This window comes from Drosophila obscura, unplaced genomic scaffold (genome assembly GCF_018151105.1).
Source record: "Drosophila obscura isolate BZ-5 IFL unplaced genomic scaffold, ASM1815110v1 contig_84, whole genome shotgun sequence".
Taxonomy (NCBI): domain Eukaryota; kingdom Metazoa; phylum Arthropoda; class Insecta; order Diptera; family Drosophilidae; genus Drosophila; species Drosophila obscura.
In genome coordinates, this window is record NW_024542877.1 from 1,356,764 (window position 1) to 1,371,706 (window position 14,943).

The 14,943-nt window shown below is 49.0% G+C and overlaps 7 protein-coding genes across 7 annotated transcripts; 2 read left to right on the forward strand and 5 right to left on the reverse strand.

Moving 5' to 3' along the window:
• Window positions 1-159: 159 nt before the first annotated feature.
• On the reverse strand, window positions 160-1,789 carry LOC111068998. The gene is given in 3 exon segments (XM_022358873.2): window positions 160-920; window positions 922-1,440; window positions 1,509-1,789. Coding segments are annotated over 3 exon segments (1,176 nt in total). The 5' UTR covers window positions 1,622-1,789; the 3' UTR covers window positions 160-376.
• Window positions 1,790-2,863: 1,074 nt separating this feature from the next.
• On the reverse strand, window positions 2,864-4,133 carry LOC111069080 (acidic phospholipase A2 PA4). The gene has a single exon (XM_022358973.2). The coding sequence runs from the start codon at window positions 3,993-3,995 to the stop codon at window positions 3,345-3,347; it is 651 nt and encodes a 216-aa protein (XP_022214665.2). The 5' UTR covers window positions 3,996-4,133; the 3' UTR covers window positions 2,864-3,344.
• Window positions 4,134-4,436: 303 nt separating this feature from the next.
• LOC111069075 (TNF receptor-associated factor 6) lies at window positions 4,437-6,824 on the forward strand. The gene has a single exon (XM_022358969.2). The coding sequence runs from the start codon at window positions 4,587-4,589 to the stop codon at window positions 5,973-5,975; it is 1,389 nt and encodes a 462-aa protein (XP_022214661.2). The 5' UTR covers window positions 4,437-4,586; the 3' UTR covers window positions 5,976-6,824.
• Window positions 6,825-6,851: 27 nt separating this feature from the next.
• Window positions 6,852-7,977, reverse strand: LOC111069078 (phospholipase A1-like). The gene is made up of 2 exons (XM_022358972.2): window positions 7,683-7,977; window positions 6,852-7,629 (listed from the first exon to the last, which is right to left on the reverse strand). Exons 1-2 carry the CDS (start codon window positions 7,880-7,882, stop codon window positions 6,879-6,881), a joined length of 951 nt encoding a protein of 316 aa, XP_022214664.2. The 5' UTR covers window positions 7,883-7,977; the 3' UTR covers window positions 6,852-6,878.
• Window positions 7,978-8,204: 227 nt separating this feature from the next.
• LOC111069074 (zinc finger protein 135) lies at window positions 8,205-9,931 on the reverse strand. The gene has a single exon (XM_022358968.2). It carries the CDS (start codon window positions 9,795-9,797, stop codon window positions 8,310-8,312), a length of 1,488 nt encoding a protein of 495 aa, XP_022214660.2. The 5' UTR covers window positions 9,798-9,931; the 3' UTR covers window positions 8,205-8,309.
• Window positions 9,932-10,253: 322 nt separating this feature from the next.
• On the forward strand, window positions 10,254-11,546 carry LOC111069077 (guanine nucleotide-binding protein subunit beta-5). Its single transcript, XM_022358971.2, has one exon. The coding sequence runs from the start codon at window positions 10,344-10,346 to the stop codon at window positions 11,412-11,414; it is 1,071 nt and encodes a 356-aa protein (XP_022214663.1). The 5' UTR covers window positions 10,254-10,343; the 3' UTR covers window positions 11,415-11,546.
• A 1,541-nt stretch (window positions 11,547-13,087) lies between these two features.
• Window positions 13,088-14,916, reverse strand: LOC111069076 (zinc finger protein 664). The gene is made up of 2 exons (XM_022358970.2): window positions 14,326-14,916; window positions 13,088-14,256 (listed from the first exon to the last, which is right to left on the reverse strand). Exons 1-2 carry the CDS (start codon window positions 14,830-14,832, stop codon window positions 13,519-13,521), a joined length of 1,245 nt encoding a protein of 414 aa, XP_022214662.2. The 5' UTR covers window positions 14,833-14,916; the 3' UTR covers window positions 13,088-13,518.
• Between the last annotated feature and the right edge of the window lie 27 nt (window positions 14,917-14,943).

Consider the following 14,943-nt stretch of genomic DNA (forward strand, 5'->3'; position numbering starts at 1 on the left):
TTTGAATTTGAATTGAGCCAACGGCTCAACTGTTATCGATAAACGGCAGTCAGGCTGCTGCGATCCACGAAATCTTCAGCGGCAGACAAATATTGCCACACTACATATTGTGAAATAAATCCAACGCATGGGAAGGATGAAGAGCACACACTTTTTAGCTTGCAGTTGATGGCATTATATTATATATTTATTATGATACGCGCGATACACAGCGAGAATTGCTGACTCAGCGATGGGGAACAGTTACAATTTAGACTCAGATCTGAACAATTTTGATTTATCCGATTTGAACAATTAATAGGAACTATGTATTAGGAGCTATAATCAGTTGGCCGTAGTTGTGCTGCGGGATTGGTCGTCGCAGCCAGGAGTGGAGCTAGCAGGAGGCCCACACATACCGCTTGAAAGCCACGACGCCCGTCCAGAATGACAGAGCCCAGGCCCTGAGCTTGCGCCCTGTCTCTGCAGTGGCCTTGCGAATGGGCCTGCGTGCGGCATTCCTGCGGCGCTGTTGGGGAGTCATCTCAATGATGTGACCCGGCCAGTGCATCATCATTTTGTTGGCGGCAGCCTCATCGTAGAAGAGCAGATGACAGGGCCGAAGGCGGCTGGGATCGTGGACTATGTACTCAAGAAATTGGTTTGTGGCCGACATCTTTTTCGGTCTTTCCAGTTCGGGCGGTAGGGCGCAAATGACGAGCGCCCGCTGTGTGGCACCGAAGCGCGACTGCAGCCAGCAGGTGGTCAATGACTCCGGCTGGGGGTCGAGACACTGAAGCAGGGCAGACTCTGGCTGTGCGTACAGGCGAGTGGTGGTGTCCGGTCCGGCAAGATCCAGGTGACCCGTAGCCAGGAAACGATACAGCTTGGCGAAGTTCAAACCCAAGTAGGCGTAGCTCCTTCTGACCTTGGGGACCCGGCAAGGTGACCAGCTCATCCTCATAGCAGATGCTCATCAGCTGGCCGGGCATCTGTGACGGACGGGCCACACCGAGATGCTTGCAGAGGCTGCGCAAATGGACGCTTGATGTGCGACGCAGCATGGGACTGGACGGGTCCGCCAGTACCCAGTGGAGCAGATGAACGGCCTCCATATCATCGTCAGACATGTCGTCCAGCGTCTCCACTGAGCACAGGCTATCCATCATAACGCTGCAGCTGGGCCAGTTCTCGTGAACGGCTTTCCGCAGCCGTTCCACGTCACAGCCATCGTCGGGGCCGTCGAACAGCTCGTCGTCAGTGCTAGTGTTCTTGAACGCTGGCGGAGCGGGCACCAGTGTCTCCTCGGGGCAACCGCTACTGGCGGCCGCAGCAAAGATCAGCAGCTTGGCGTCGTAGGCCAACATTTGGCTGCGCAACATGAAGCGTATGTCGTTGACCAGCATCCGCAGCTCGTTCATGTTCTTGGGCCGTGCGGCCTCAGGCTTTGGTAATCCACTCCTAATTGGGGTTCCATTGGGGATTGGGCACACGTGAATACGACACAAATTCACGCACATGCAACTTACCCATAGCCCAGGGCCACATTTAGCTCTTCTTTGGATGTTTTCAGGTATTCGGTGCTGGCCAAACTCCTGGCGCGACTGCAGCAGGGCACATTGTCATCTTCATACAACTCCATGGCTGGTTTTGCAGCAATTTGGTCAAATCCACAAAAGAATTTATAACTGTTAGTTCGACTTAACAATTTTGGTGTCGAATTTGAAATGAATCCAGTGTGACTGGTACTGTGACTAGAATAGAGTCGTAGATCAAAGTTGAGACGACCATACAAACCAAACGGCAAAATCAGCGCCTACTTGGCTGGCGGGGCTGCCAACCTCTGCTGTTTGCTTGCCGTGTCTATCGACATTTCAAATTCACCTATCGGACCTATCGAACCTTCAATGTGCGCCTACTAGGCTGGGCTGCCATTTCTCACTTTCTGCTGTTTGCTTGCTCGTCGATAGATAACGACATTTGAAAGTTTACCTAACGGTTACCTTGAGTGGTTGTGTGTACGAAATTATAAACTCATACAAACATAGCTTTTTTAATGCCAAACCCGACTTGTTTTACTGATCCAAGAACAGATGTACTGCAGCTGGGCAGAGCATACACGTGCAAATCAGGAACCGAACCCCAAGTGTCGTCGCGTCACCAAACCAATCTATCAGATTACAACGAGCAGGGGGGGAATCAATTTAGAGCGAAAGCGAAAACGTTGATTACATTTTGCTGACATTGACACCCAAACGGGCAGGAAGTATGTGCGGACAAGCCAAGCCAAGCCCCTCCTGTTGTAAAACTAAATAATAATAATATTTATTTATTTTTGTAACTTTCTGGATGACGCTGATCTATTCTGATCCCATCAGCGTGCAGCTTTTAGAATTTCCTCACACTGACCTAGACCCTCAACCATGACGCATCTGTGGCCCAGAAAAAGAAAAACAGGCACAGACAGCCTCAAAAACAACAGATTTCGCGGGGTAAAGCGAATAGTAGATGGGTATTGGTATGGGTACGGGTATGGGTACGTTTACGTTTACGGGTCAACTGGTCATCATCTTCATCTTCCACGGGCAACAACGACGTCAATGCGGCGGCGTTGATCACAGTCTCCGCCTTCAGACATATGTATACTCGTATGTACATACTACATTCCGTCCGATCTATACGTATACGGGATTATACATACATATATGTATGTACATAGAGGGAATGCTGCTGATACCGACTGGCCCCCAAGTGCAAAGTACGAAATTCCAAATCGGTTTGCCGGATTAAAGACGTTTCCCATTTTGAGCAATTCCCCGAAATGTATCGATGTATGATGGATGATGGCTGGCAGGGTACGGTGGGGGAGGATTAACGCATTTTGTTTCTCTTTGGAAATTGATTTTATTTGCACTACAACTACAACTTACATGCATATTCGTACAACTACAACACAACACATAATATGTTTGTGTTTGTCTACAAAACTATTGGGAAAAACTTTGTTTTTCTGGCAGCCTATATATTCGATTTGATGATTTAAACTAGACTACAACTACAGCTATGTCCGTATCGTATCGACTATTACGCACTTGACACTTGATACTCATAGACATATGTACACACATACAATATATATGTAGGTATATGGCTTAATACATAAACGGGTATCGTATCCAGCTAAAAACATTTTGCAATGATTTTTCCCATTAAATTGCAGCACTGTAAGTGGAGTGGTTCGGGCTTCAGCTCCTTTTTCATAGTTATGCTGCTGGCAGGTATGGGATGAGACACTGGTCGTACGTATTGGATATCATTTGATGTCCCCAGGTCGGATCATCTGTCTGTGTGTGTGAGGGAAGCGTCTAGAACCGTTTGTTGTTCCGCAGAACGGCCTTTTGGCGGAGGTCTTCGCGCAGGCACTGCCCCGAGCTGCCGGCGCCGGGACCCCGTTCCAGGCACACCGTCTCCGCCCTGAGGCTAAAGCACTGCGTCTGCACCACATTGAAGAAGAGCTTTCCAATGGCATTGGCCGCCTCATCGCCGGCCATCTTCAGGCAGGTGCGGAAGCGTCGATCGCAACTGCAGTGCGACAGCGTGTAGGGGCGATAGTTGAAGAGATCGTAGCGGGTCGACATGCCGTCTATCCACAGCTGGCAGTGGTCGTGCTTCCGGCAGCATTTGTCGGCCATCGATGCGCCACCCAGGTCATTGTAGGTGCCATTGGCCAGATTCCCACGTCCGCACCAGCGTGTGTTTGGGGCTATTAGCCAGTCGGATATTTGGCGTCGCTTTCGGACCAGTGCAGCAACGTCATCGTTGCCATTGTCGTACGATCCGTGACGAATTTCGGCAACGTCCGCCGCAGCAGCAGCATCAGCAGCTAGTGGCAGCTGCTTGGCCTCTGCCCCAATCTCCCCAGCGCCCAGCTGCCATGCGATGAACATGAGCACCATGGGGCAGAGTAGATAGAAGTGGGTGTAGCTGTGCCTGCACTTAATCACCCTTATCGTCATGTTGTCTGTTTTCTTTCAGATTTGCGTATCGCGGCGGTTATATTTATATGGTTTCGCGTCCGGCACGCTCTCAACTTATTGCTGTCCACGCCGTGAGCCTCCGGCGTTTTTATACGTTCGCCCCCACCAAAACTGGAAGCATACCGAGGAAAAAAACGAACTTAACCCACTTAACCCCTCTCTATTTAAAAAAGTGAACTTATATAATGCTGTTTGTAAATGTTTCTTGTAGATCCATCTTAGAAAACAAATTCCTTCAAGTTTTATAATATTTAAAAGAAAACTTTTGTCGAACAGACGAAAACAAACTGTCAACCTTTATGATTTAAAAAGCTCTACTCATTTATCATAATACTTTTTGGAGTTTTCCACGTCTAGGGTTAAATACCAACTGGTCGACAATGGGTTAATCCGTATCCATCTGCTCGGCCAGTGCTGGGCAGTTACTAATTGGCTCACAGCTGTTCGATAAGTCATCCAATCAAAGCAATTTCGAAAGCAAAAGCAATATTTTTGTATATACATGTTCAAATTAGGATAATAACCAATTAACGTTTTGAGTGTGCCCCCCGTGCGGTGGCCCATGCATGTATGAGAGAGGAAGAAAGACTGCGAGCGGCGAACATGCAGCGACCACAGGCAGAACATAAGCACCACTTGGAGCAAAACGAGCACAATAGCAATAATGGCACACGCATCGCGGCAAGCAGCACCCATAGCCATGATACATCCGCACAGCATGCGGTCGGAGGCGGCGGCGGGGGTTCTGTTCCCGTCCAGCCACCCAAGAGCCTAGCCCTAAGCCAGAACAACTATGCCGCCTCGGACACGTCGGGCGAGGAGGAGTTTCTGGACTCGCGCTACGAGTGCGCCATCTGTATCGACTGGCTGAACGAGCCGGTGCTGACCTCGTGCGGCCACCGCTTCTGCAAGCGTTGCCTGACCGACTGGCTACAGAACCACAACCAGTGCTGCCCCCTGGACAATAAGCAACTCTCTGCGGAGCAGGACATCTTCCCCGACAATTACACGCGACGCGAGATCGAGCAGCTGAAGCACAAGTGCCCAAACTCACCGCTGGGCTGTGCCCTGATTGCCTCCCCAATCGAGGTGCACCGCCATCTGCCCAGTTGTCCGTACCGACGCCAGCCGCAGCCCGAGCAGCTGGAAGAGAAGTGCCCCTTTGCCAAGATCAAGTGCGATTTTGTCGGTCGGCCCGAGACCAATCAGCTGGAGGAGCACCTCAAGTCGGATATGCCGCATCACATGCAACTGATGCTGCAGGCCTTCCAGCAGACGGCCATCGCCACCTGGCAGCCGCAGAAGGCCAGCACCAGCGGTGGCTCGCTGGAGAATGGCCATGGCCAGGTGGCACCGCCGCCCCAATACGCCAACGGGGTGGACGAGCAAATCGTCCAGACCATGTACCAACGAATCGTGGTGCTGGAGCAGCGTACGCGCGAACAGGAGACGCGCATCGAGAATCTCAATAAGCAGCTGCGCCTGGCACGCCAGCCGATCGATCCGCGCTACAGCAACGGCACCATTGTGTGGAACATTGGCCATCTGGGCAGCCTGGTGTCGCGTCTGCGGGCCAATGCCAACAATCAGGTATACTCGCACGAGTGCTACACCTCGCCCTATGGCTACAAGTTCTGTGCTCGGCTGAACATTCAGCCGCGGAAGCCGCATGTGCTGAGCCTGCATGTGCATCTGATGCAATCGGAGAATGACTTTCACTTGGACTGGCCCTTCAAGGGGCGCATCAAGCTGTGCATGGTGCATCCGACGGACGCGAGCCAATCGCAGCATGACACCATCATGACCAAACCGGAGATACTGGCCTTCCATCAGCCGCGCGAGGCGATCAGCACACGCGGCTTTGGCTTCCTCGAGTATGCCAACATATCGAACATCATGCACTTGGGCTTCGTGGCCGAGGATCGGCTGCTCATCAAGATTGAGATCAATTTGGTTTAAAAACTGGAAGCTGCGAACTGCAAACTGCAAACTGGAAACTGGAAACAGGGAATTGTATGGAACAAGTAGAAGAGAACATTCCACATCGAATGGATCATTGCATCTCAATATCCACATATATACATATAGATATACCTACATAATCGTATGTGTAGTGTAGCTGCAGTCGATCATTAATCAGTTTAGGCGCCCCATCTACATATATCCATATATATATATATATATGACTACTATTCCAACTAATCGATATTATCTCTACTACTCGTAGATCCTAGCTTATGGTAAACCTTTTTATTATTTTTTTTTTGTTACCCCTTATCGTGTCCGCCGTGTAACCGCTGTGAAACCTTGTCGTTCCCATTTTAAATGTATTTCTATGTATCGAATTAGTTTTTTAGCATTCAATTCGATTGATTTGTGCGATTTGTAAACCGAGTACGTCCATTATTTTAATTTTATAGTTAAATTCGATTGTTTTTATACCCCTGGATACCCTTGAAGAAGGCAACACCCTCACCTGAACACTGCATAAAGTACATTTCAATGTTCTTCCATCCGTCCGTCTTTCTGCTTACAATCTACAATTCTCTTAGTTATTTGTTCACTAGTTGGTCGTCTATTTTCAAGGGTATACCAAACATCGGTGCCCCGAAGTTCTCTCTTCCTTACTGGTTAAAGCTTATGTTATACCCCCTAAATCCTCTCTAGAACCTACTGCATACATACACATAGCGATAAGTTGTTCAAGATCTACGCACAGACTGGCACAGACAGACTCTGTCTCTAGAGTCTAGACCAGGTAGCTCTCTTGAGTAGGGAACCCCGATTAAAGGACATTTTTGTACCGCCAATTGACGATTTCTGCCGCGTCTGCTCTCAAAGTAACGAAACCTTTATTGGATTCTAAAATGGCTGCCCGTACGGACTCTCCGCATTGGTGCTGAAGCTATAGATGCCCTTTGCGCGGCCAACCTCCAGGGGATCACCCAGCGCAACGCTCTCCGGGGCAACGCCATTGCACGTGCCGACCAGGAGTAGAAACTGAACGTATCCGCTGCAGTGACCGTAGGGCGAGTAGCGGGATACGTGGCTTACTGCCTCCGCATACAAAAAGACGGCACGGGCATGGGCACAGCTGTTGTTCCAATCCAAACCGCAGCCGGGCTGCCTCTTGCCGCCATTGGCATAGAAGTCGCTGTGACCCATCGGCAATAGCTGTCCCTTCACCAGTCCGTTTGTGTGAATGGCGACCACATAGTCGGCATCGGTGCTGGCCAGATGCATGCTTTCAGTGGGCAGGAGGAACAGTGGCAGGGCCGGATCCAAGGCAACAATATAGCCCAGACTATGCCTGCCATTGCTTATCGTGTGCAGCTCCTTGCCACAGAAGCCGGCCACATGGGCGCCCATGCTGTGGGCAACCAACACCACTTGGGCCAGATCCAGGCTGAATTCCTTGGCCAGAAAGTAAAGGAAATGTGCGACAGACTTGCCCACGCCCGGTACCAGCGGCCTGGCCTCCACGTACATCATTGCTGCAATCATACCCCAGTCCACGGCGATGATGTTGAACTGGCCACGCGCCAGGTAGGCGTAGCGCAGCAGACTGACGGGTTCATCCAGATACGTTACGCTCCAGCCATGTATGATGACCCTGCGGAGGAGCATTATATTAGAGGTAGGAAACACACATCTAGTTGGGCTCACTTCGTTGGGCGGTTCACATCAAAGTTTGAGGCAATAACCGATGCCGAATCGTTGGTGTACAGCCTGTGGGAATTGTCGGGATCGTTGGGTGTGTACAGATAGAAGCTGGCCATATCCCAATCTTTACCGGTGGCCATCACCCCCATCATGCCAGAAAGCATGCACAGGCACAGAGTGAGCTGGGTGGCGATCCACATCATTTTCTGGCGATTGCCCGTCGGGGACTGGCCCTGTCGAATTATTTGGGAAGAGAGCCACAGGCCACAGCCCCAGCCCCCACTCGATGTAATCGAAGGTTTACTTCACGGCAAATTATTTGATTTGCGTGCAACGTGTCTGCGAGTCCAAAAAAAATTTAATAACAATTGAGAGTTTTGAGTTTTCCATTATCCATAGGGGCAGGGCACTTGAGCGTTTTTATATGTACACATTTATGTCTAATATAGTCGACGTGTGCCGGCTATCGTCTATTCAATACCACTACCGCCACTATCTTCCTCAGCGGCTGAAGAGGCTAGAGGCTGACACTCCCCGTGTGGGTGCCCTCTGTGTACGGCAGGCAGACGGGGCATGGCAGCTACTTAATGACTTAATTTCTTAATAAACTACTTAGTTGCATAGACGTGTCTACGAGACCTGCCAAGTGCCAGCACCGGCACCGGCACCGGCACCAGCACCAGCACCAGCGCTTGTTGCAGTGTCGGAATGGGAGTGGGAGTTGCTGTCCGCCCCCTCCACATTCAAGTCTATGGCCATTGTGATGGTTGTCGTCGAGGCGGGCGTATTCTCGTCTATGAGCTCGATGGTCACCGTCTGCAGCTGCTTAACTACTTGTGGGCTTGCGGCACTCTTGCTGCTGCTGCTGCTGTTGCTGCTGTTGCCGGCGGTGGTGGCAGTCGTTCCCTTGGTTTTGGGCAATTCGTGGGTGCGCATATGTGCGTTAAGGCCGCCGGATTGGGCAAATGTCTTGTTGCACATCTTGCAGGGGTATTTACGCCGCTCCGTGTGGAGTAGCTTGTGCACGCGCAGGGCCTTCTTGCGCTGGAACGTGGAGCCACAGACGTCGCAGACAAAGGGCCGATGATTCGTGTGCGAGACGGCGTGAACGTTGAGGTCGTGAAAGCTGTAGAAGGCCTTGCCGCAAACATCACACTTGGCCGGCCGCTCGCCAGTGTGTCGTCGCATGTGGGCGGTGAGGACTCCGCGATCGCGGCAGGGCCGACCGCACACCTCACAGATGCACGGCATCCGGCCCGTATGGCAAATGTTGTGAGAGGTGAGCTCCTTCTGGGTATAGAAGGTAGCCTCGCACTCCTGGCACTTGTATGGCTTGATGCCGCTGTGGCGCTGACGGTGGCGCATCATGTTGCCCGATTGGGTGAACGGTTTGCCGCAGATGTCACAGAAGATGCCCGTGTGCTTCCATCTATGGCCGTGCAGGTCGCGCTCCGTGCGAAATGTCTGATTGCATTCCGCTTCGGGGCATGTATAGACCTTGGCCGGTCCCCGGTTTCGCTTCCGCACGGCGCCATCCTTGTCGTTGTGCTTGACACGTCTGTGACTCTGCAGGCTCCGCTTGCTGTTGTACGCCCGATCGCACTGATCGCACTGGAACAACATGTCCTTGGTGTCGTCCTTGAGGTGGGGTGGCTCTGCATCATCTTCGGCGTTTTCAATTGGCTCGCTGGCCTCGCCCGTCCACTCGGGGTCCGGGTCCAAGTCCAAAAGCGCCTCCTCCGTCTCCACGAGAGTGTTTTTCATGGCAGTCTCCCATTGTCGGAGTGGTGGGGAATCGGCATCCAAGGCCTGACCCTCATCGATCGCTGATATGTGCTCCAGATCCACATTCTCCTGCTCATCCAACTCGCCGCTCTCGTGGGCAATGGGATCATCTTCAATCTTTATGGTGGCCTCGAACAGCTTGCAATCGTCCACCGCCGCCTGTCCCAGATGCTGCAGTCGGAAGTGCTGCGGAAATTCGTCAAATGGCAGTCGCTGCCCGCATAAGGAGCAGCATATGTCGTAGCTGGTGGGGCTATTGCACAGCACCTCGCCGCATCGAAAGTTGTGATACGAGCCGGTTCCTATCACCGGCAATGCCTGCAACTTGATCATCTTAAGCCAATACTTATGGCTAGGTGGTGGTCCCTCTGTGCCGCTTCATTCGTTTGGCGTCGTTTTTGTTTCAGCAACTCCAACTCAAGCCGTTGGTTGACATCCGAAAAGCAGATCAGCTGGGCGGCGGCTAGTGTTGGCAAACTTCTTCGCTTGGCGTTGAACAATTAGGCGCGTAATTCAACTTGGAATGCCTATGCATTTTGCAATGATCGGAAATCAAATCTAATGGGCTCTGTCTTTATATCTAAAGTAGCGTAAGCGAACGTAAGGGATAGTAAATAAGTATTTGGTCATTTAAGCTTTTTGTCAAGCTATACGTGGTGGCGGTGTCCGAAAGCTTAGCAATCGATTCAAACTTGAGTTCTACAACACTAAAGTTCTCCAGCACTCACCGCAAACGCGCTTGTGCGCAAGGGCCGTTGTGTATTCAGATTTGGTATACATCTTTTTTCATCATTGATTTTTTATTTGATTTTTCGCCTTGACACTGGAAGTAGCAGACGAATCGACGCTGGTGAAAAAGTGGAAAATAATTAAGTGAAAATGTCGGAGGCGTGCGTCTCCGCCAGCAATGTTAATGCCAATGAAAAAATGGCAAACTTGCTGAAGGAGGCGGAAAATTTGAAAACCAAATTGGAGGAGGAGCGCTCGAAGCTGAATGACGTCAATCTGTCGAACATTGCGGAGCGCCTGGAGCAAATTGCTTACGTCAACATCAAGCCACGCAAGGTGCTGAAGGGACACCAGGCGAAGGTGCTTTGCACCGACTGGAGTCCCGACAAGCGACACATCATCTCATCCTCGCAGGACGGCCGCCTAATCATCTGGGATGCGTTCACCACCAACAAGGAGCATGCCGTGACCATGCCCACCACCTGGATAATGGCCTGTGCATACGCACCGTCGGGCAACTTTGTCGCCTGTGGTGGACTGGATAACAAGGTAACTGTCTATCCGATCACCTCTGATGAGGAGATGGCCGCTAAGAAGCGCACCGTTGGCACCCACACAAGTTACATGTCGTGCTGCATTTACCCCAACTCGGATCAGCAGATCCTGACGGGTAGCGGCGATTCGACGTGTGCCTTGTGGGACGTGGAGTCGGGTCAGTTGCTGCAAAGTTTTCACGGCCACTCGGGCGATGTGATGGCTATTGATTTGGCACCGAACGAGACGGGCAACACCTTCGTCTCGGGCAGCTGCGACCGAATGGCCTTCATTTGGGACATGCGCTCTGGCCATGTTGTCCAGTCGTTTGAGGGACACCAGTCCGATGTGAACAGCGTCAAATTCCATCCCTGCGGCGATGCGATTGCCACCGGTTCGGATGACAGCAGCTGCCGCCTATACGACATGCGGGCCGACCGCGAGGTGGCTGTCTTTGCCAAGGAGAGCATCATATTTGGTGTCAATTCGGTGGATTTTTCGGTGAGCGGTCGCCTGCTCTTTGCTGGCTACAATGATTACACCGTCAATCTGTGGGACACTTTGAAGTCGGAGCGCGTCTGTCTGCTGTATGGCCATGAGAACAAGGTCTCCTGCGTCCAGGTGTCGCCCGACGGCACAGCCCTATCCACGGGCAGCTGGGACTACACCATACGGGTCTGGGCGTAAAAATCTCGTAACCATATTCCCCTGTTAAGAGCATCTGTCAAGGACAGTTGGTCGATATTCTATATATAGATATTTTTTTTTTTTTAGAGAAGTTACAGTTCAGCGGCTCATATGTACATATGTACATATTTTTCAAGTGGTGGCATGAATGCAAAAAAATATTTATCTTTGGAATAATTCCATTAAATATCTCTATATATGTATGTATTGTAATGGACTGTACTCCCAAACTATTATTGGAATATATAATACCTATTTCTATATGTGTGCAGTACAGCGGCTCGTTGTAACATATATGTATAATATTACATATATTTCAATCAAATACTGTAAACAGAATAACCAACAAGAAAAATGAAAATTGGTATACATACCATGGCTATAATATATATGTGTACTTAAAATGCTCTATAAAGAAAAAGAAAAAAACAAAAATTGTTCAGAGCATGAGCATACATAAATACATATATATATAATACATATAATATTCCCAATTTGTGTCTAGACGGATATCACTGGATTCTGACCGGAGGTGCTCTCCATAACAGATATTATTGTGTATTTAAAGTTAAAATACATAATCCAATCTTTGTTGCACACAGCGGCTCATGTGTGATGAATAAAAGGTTAGAAATGTGAACCTTTAACTAAACTTAAATGAATAATCCAATCGTTGTTGCACACAGCGGCTCATGTGTGATGAATAGGAGGTACAGGTACATATATTGAATAAGAGTACATATGTATATTGTACGAGTAATCCAATTAAATATTGGATAGGGGATACCCAAATATGTTCGGAGCAGAAAGAGTACTTAATGTTTTTCCTATCTCTGATGTTCTGGGCAGAGAAGGATAGACAACAACAAAATTGTAAATAGTTCCATGTCGTCTCTGCCCTCTCTTCAAATGTGGAATGTATTTTAGGCTTCTTACAACTGACAAAAGTAAGGAGTTGCCAACTAAAACCAAAAACAAATATTAACCACTTGTGTTAGATCAATTATTACATACATATATGCGCAAACAAACAAACTAAATAATATATACATATATGGATATTTAACTGCAGAACAGACATTAATTGTATACACTAACCAAACAAACAAAAAACCTATATAAAACTATCAACTAGAAAGATGCTAGAAAACCAAAAATGAAATCTAACATACATATATGCGCAAACTAACAAACAAACTATATTTATTTAGTTCCAGGACAGACATTAAATGATTAACACTAACCACACAGTGGTACAAGAAATCAGATATATGTAAAATTACATACATGTATGCGCGCATAAACATAAACATAAACATATACAATATACACAATATACACAAATGAACATGAGATGCAAAGGGAAGAAATGCAAATCAAATAAACATCGGATATATGTAACTTTACATGCATATATACAATGTGCATAGGAATAAGTTCCTGTTTGAAATAAATGTTGAAAAATGTAACCACCTCGTGTTTATCATTATTTAATCAGGCCTCTAATATGACAGAAACAATACTTGTTCGTAGACTTTTTGCTTATGGTAATTATGCGAAGAGTCTGTCTTCCCGACATATTTATACGCATTACACTCTATAGCCATATATTATTTATGTGTGTGTGTGTGTGTGTGTGTAACAGCCAGAAGGAAGGCCAGAGGGAAGACCCCATAAACTATATAAATTCTTGATCAGCATCAATAGCTGAGTCGATATACTTATTTAGCTAAATGAGCGCCTAGATTTCAGAGACTAAAACAGCTAGAGCCACCAAATTTTATATCCAGGCTCCTGTGATACTACACTTTACTTTCGTACCCACAAGGAGTGAAAATATATCTATATCTATCAGATTGCAGAAACAATTCACGCGATAACTCTGTCTCTTTCTCACACACTCTGAACCTCTTCCAGTGTGCGCACCCTGGTGGGGGTAACGAGAGAGAATGCAGGTGTTCGTGTGAGAAGAGAGAGATGAGAGTGTGAAAATTTAACATTACATTAATCATAAGCTAGCATACATACATACGTTTTGTAAAGTATTCTATATGTACAAAGTTATCTAAATGTGGATATGTAGATACTCTGTGGTTCTGCCTGCTTAGCAAGTGAATAGCATCTCCATTTCGTTTCCCTCGGACACACCGTTGGCTGCCTGCTGCTTGTGTCCCCGCATGTGGGCCGAGAGTCCCGCCGCCTGGGCGTAGGCATTGCCACAGACTTTGCATTTGAACTTTTTAATGCCCAGGTGGAGATGCTTGTGGTGGTAGAGAGCCTTGGGGCGGGAGAAGGTCGCCTCGCAATCGTTGCACTTGTAGGGCCGTTCCGTGGAGTGCATCGGCTGATGCTCGTTCAGCAGCGACTTCGAGGCGAAGCAGCGTGCGCAGGTCTCACACTTGAAGGGCTTTTCGCCCGTGTGGGAGCGTCGATGGACGATAAGGGCCTCGCGATATCGCGACCTATAGCCGCACAGCTCGCACACATAGTTGCGCTCGGTTCTGTGGATGCGGCGGTGCGAGTTGAGGTTGTGCTTGTTCGTAAAAGATTTCTCACAATTCTCAAAGTCGCACTTGTACTGTCGCACACCAGAGTGTCCCTGCACATGACGGAGGAGAGTTCGTGAGTTCTTGAAGATCTTGGCGCACAGTTTGCAATTGAAATCAGTGTGTAACTTGCGCCGATGCGCCTCCAGGGCTCGTACCACATCGAAGGCGTCTCCACAGTCGCTACACTTGAACGCCTTCGGATGGGGATGGTACATCTTTATGTGGATGTTCAGGTATTTCAGCGATGTGTATTTGCGATCACAGTGCTTACAGCAGAACTCCTTTGGCGGGCGCTGCATTGGATAGAGCTCAAGGATTAGTGGAATGGAAAACCAGAGGGAAAAATACGATGATTATGATACCTTGAAAATACTTTGCTGGGCCTCGTCCTCGTTTTCTTCATCTGTCCTATCACAGGGGCTGCCCAATATGGTCTCTGGCTCCAGGTCGCAGCCGTCACTCTCAGAGTTTGACGTATTCTCTGCACACTCCCAGAGCCCTTCAGTTTCCAGATTGCCCTTCGACTGGACGTCTTTGTGGTCACTGATGCGCAATGTGAAAGGGTCCTCCGGCTCATGTACATCATCACATTTCACTGCGGTGAGAAACTTCTCCTCCGCAGAGTTAGGCTGGACTGGGGCACGCACAGTCACCGCCTGCGTCTGCGGCTTGCCCTGCTTGTCAAAGTGTATGTTGCGAATGTGCCGCACGAAATCATCGAAAGAAAAGTGCTTCATGTCGCACAGACAGCAAGCCAAGTGGAAGCTGTTGCACTCCTGCTCGTAAAAGATCTCGCCGCATTTGGGCTGCATTTTTTGCTGGGCATGCAGACGCGTGTAGTCCACATGGACTAGGCAGTGTTTCAGCATGCTGCACACGGGTTTTCAGCAGTTTCCCATGCAGAAATATCAACCAATAACAAAAATTGTAAACAAACGGGGTCCAAGCAGGATTTCGATAGATCGCTGCAGTCACCGCCA

Coding starts and splice junctions, on each gene's coding strand:
- LOC111069080 (XM_022358973.2), bottom strand. CDS start 3,995: ATGACGATAAGGGTGATTAAGTGCAGGCACAGCTACACCCACTTCTAT.
- LOC111069075 (XM_022358969.2), top strand. CDS start 4,587: ATGAGAGAGGAAGAAAGACTGCGAGCGGCGAACATGCAGCGACCACAG.
- LOC111069078 (XM_022358972.2), bottom strand. CDS start 7,882: ATGATGTGGATCGCCACCCAGCTCACTCTGTGCCTGTGCATGCTTTCT. Junction 7,630..7,682: donor GATGTGAACCGCCCAACGAA/GTGAGCCCAACT, acceptor GCTCCTCCGCAG/GGTCATCATACATGGCTGGA.
- LOC111069074 (XM_022358968.2), bottom strand. CDS start 9,797: ATGATCAAGTTGCAGGCATTGCCGGTGATAGGAACCGGCTCGTATCAC.
- LOC111069077 (XM_022358971.2), top strand. CDS start 10,344: ATGTCGGAGGCGTGCGTCTCCGCCAGCAATGTTAATGCCAATGAAAAA.
- LOC111069076 (XM_022358970.2), bottom strand. CDS start 14,832: ATGCTGAAACACTGCCTAGTCCATGTGGACTACACGCGTCTGCATGCC. Junction 14,257..14,325: donor CCCAGCAAAGTATTTTCAAG/GTATCATAATCA, acceptor TATCCAATGCAG/CGCCCGCCAAAGGAGTTCTG.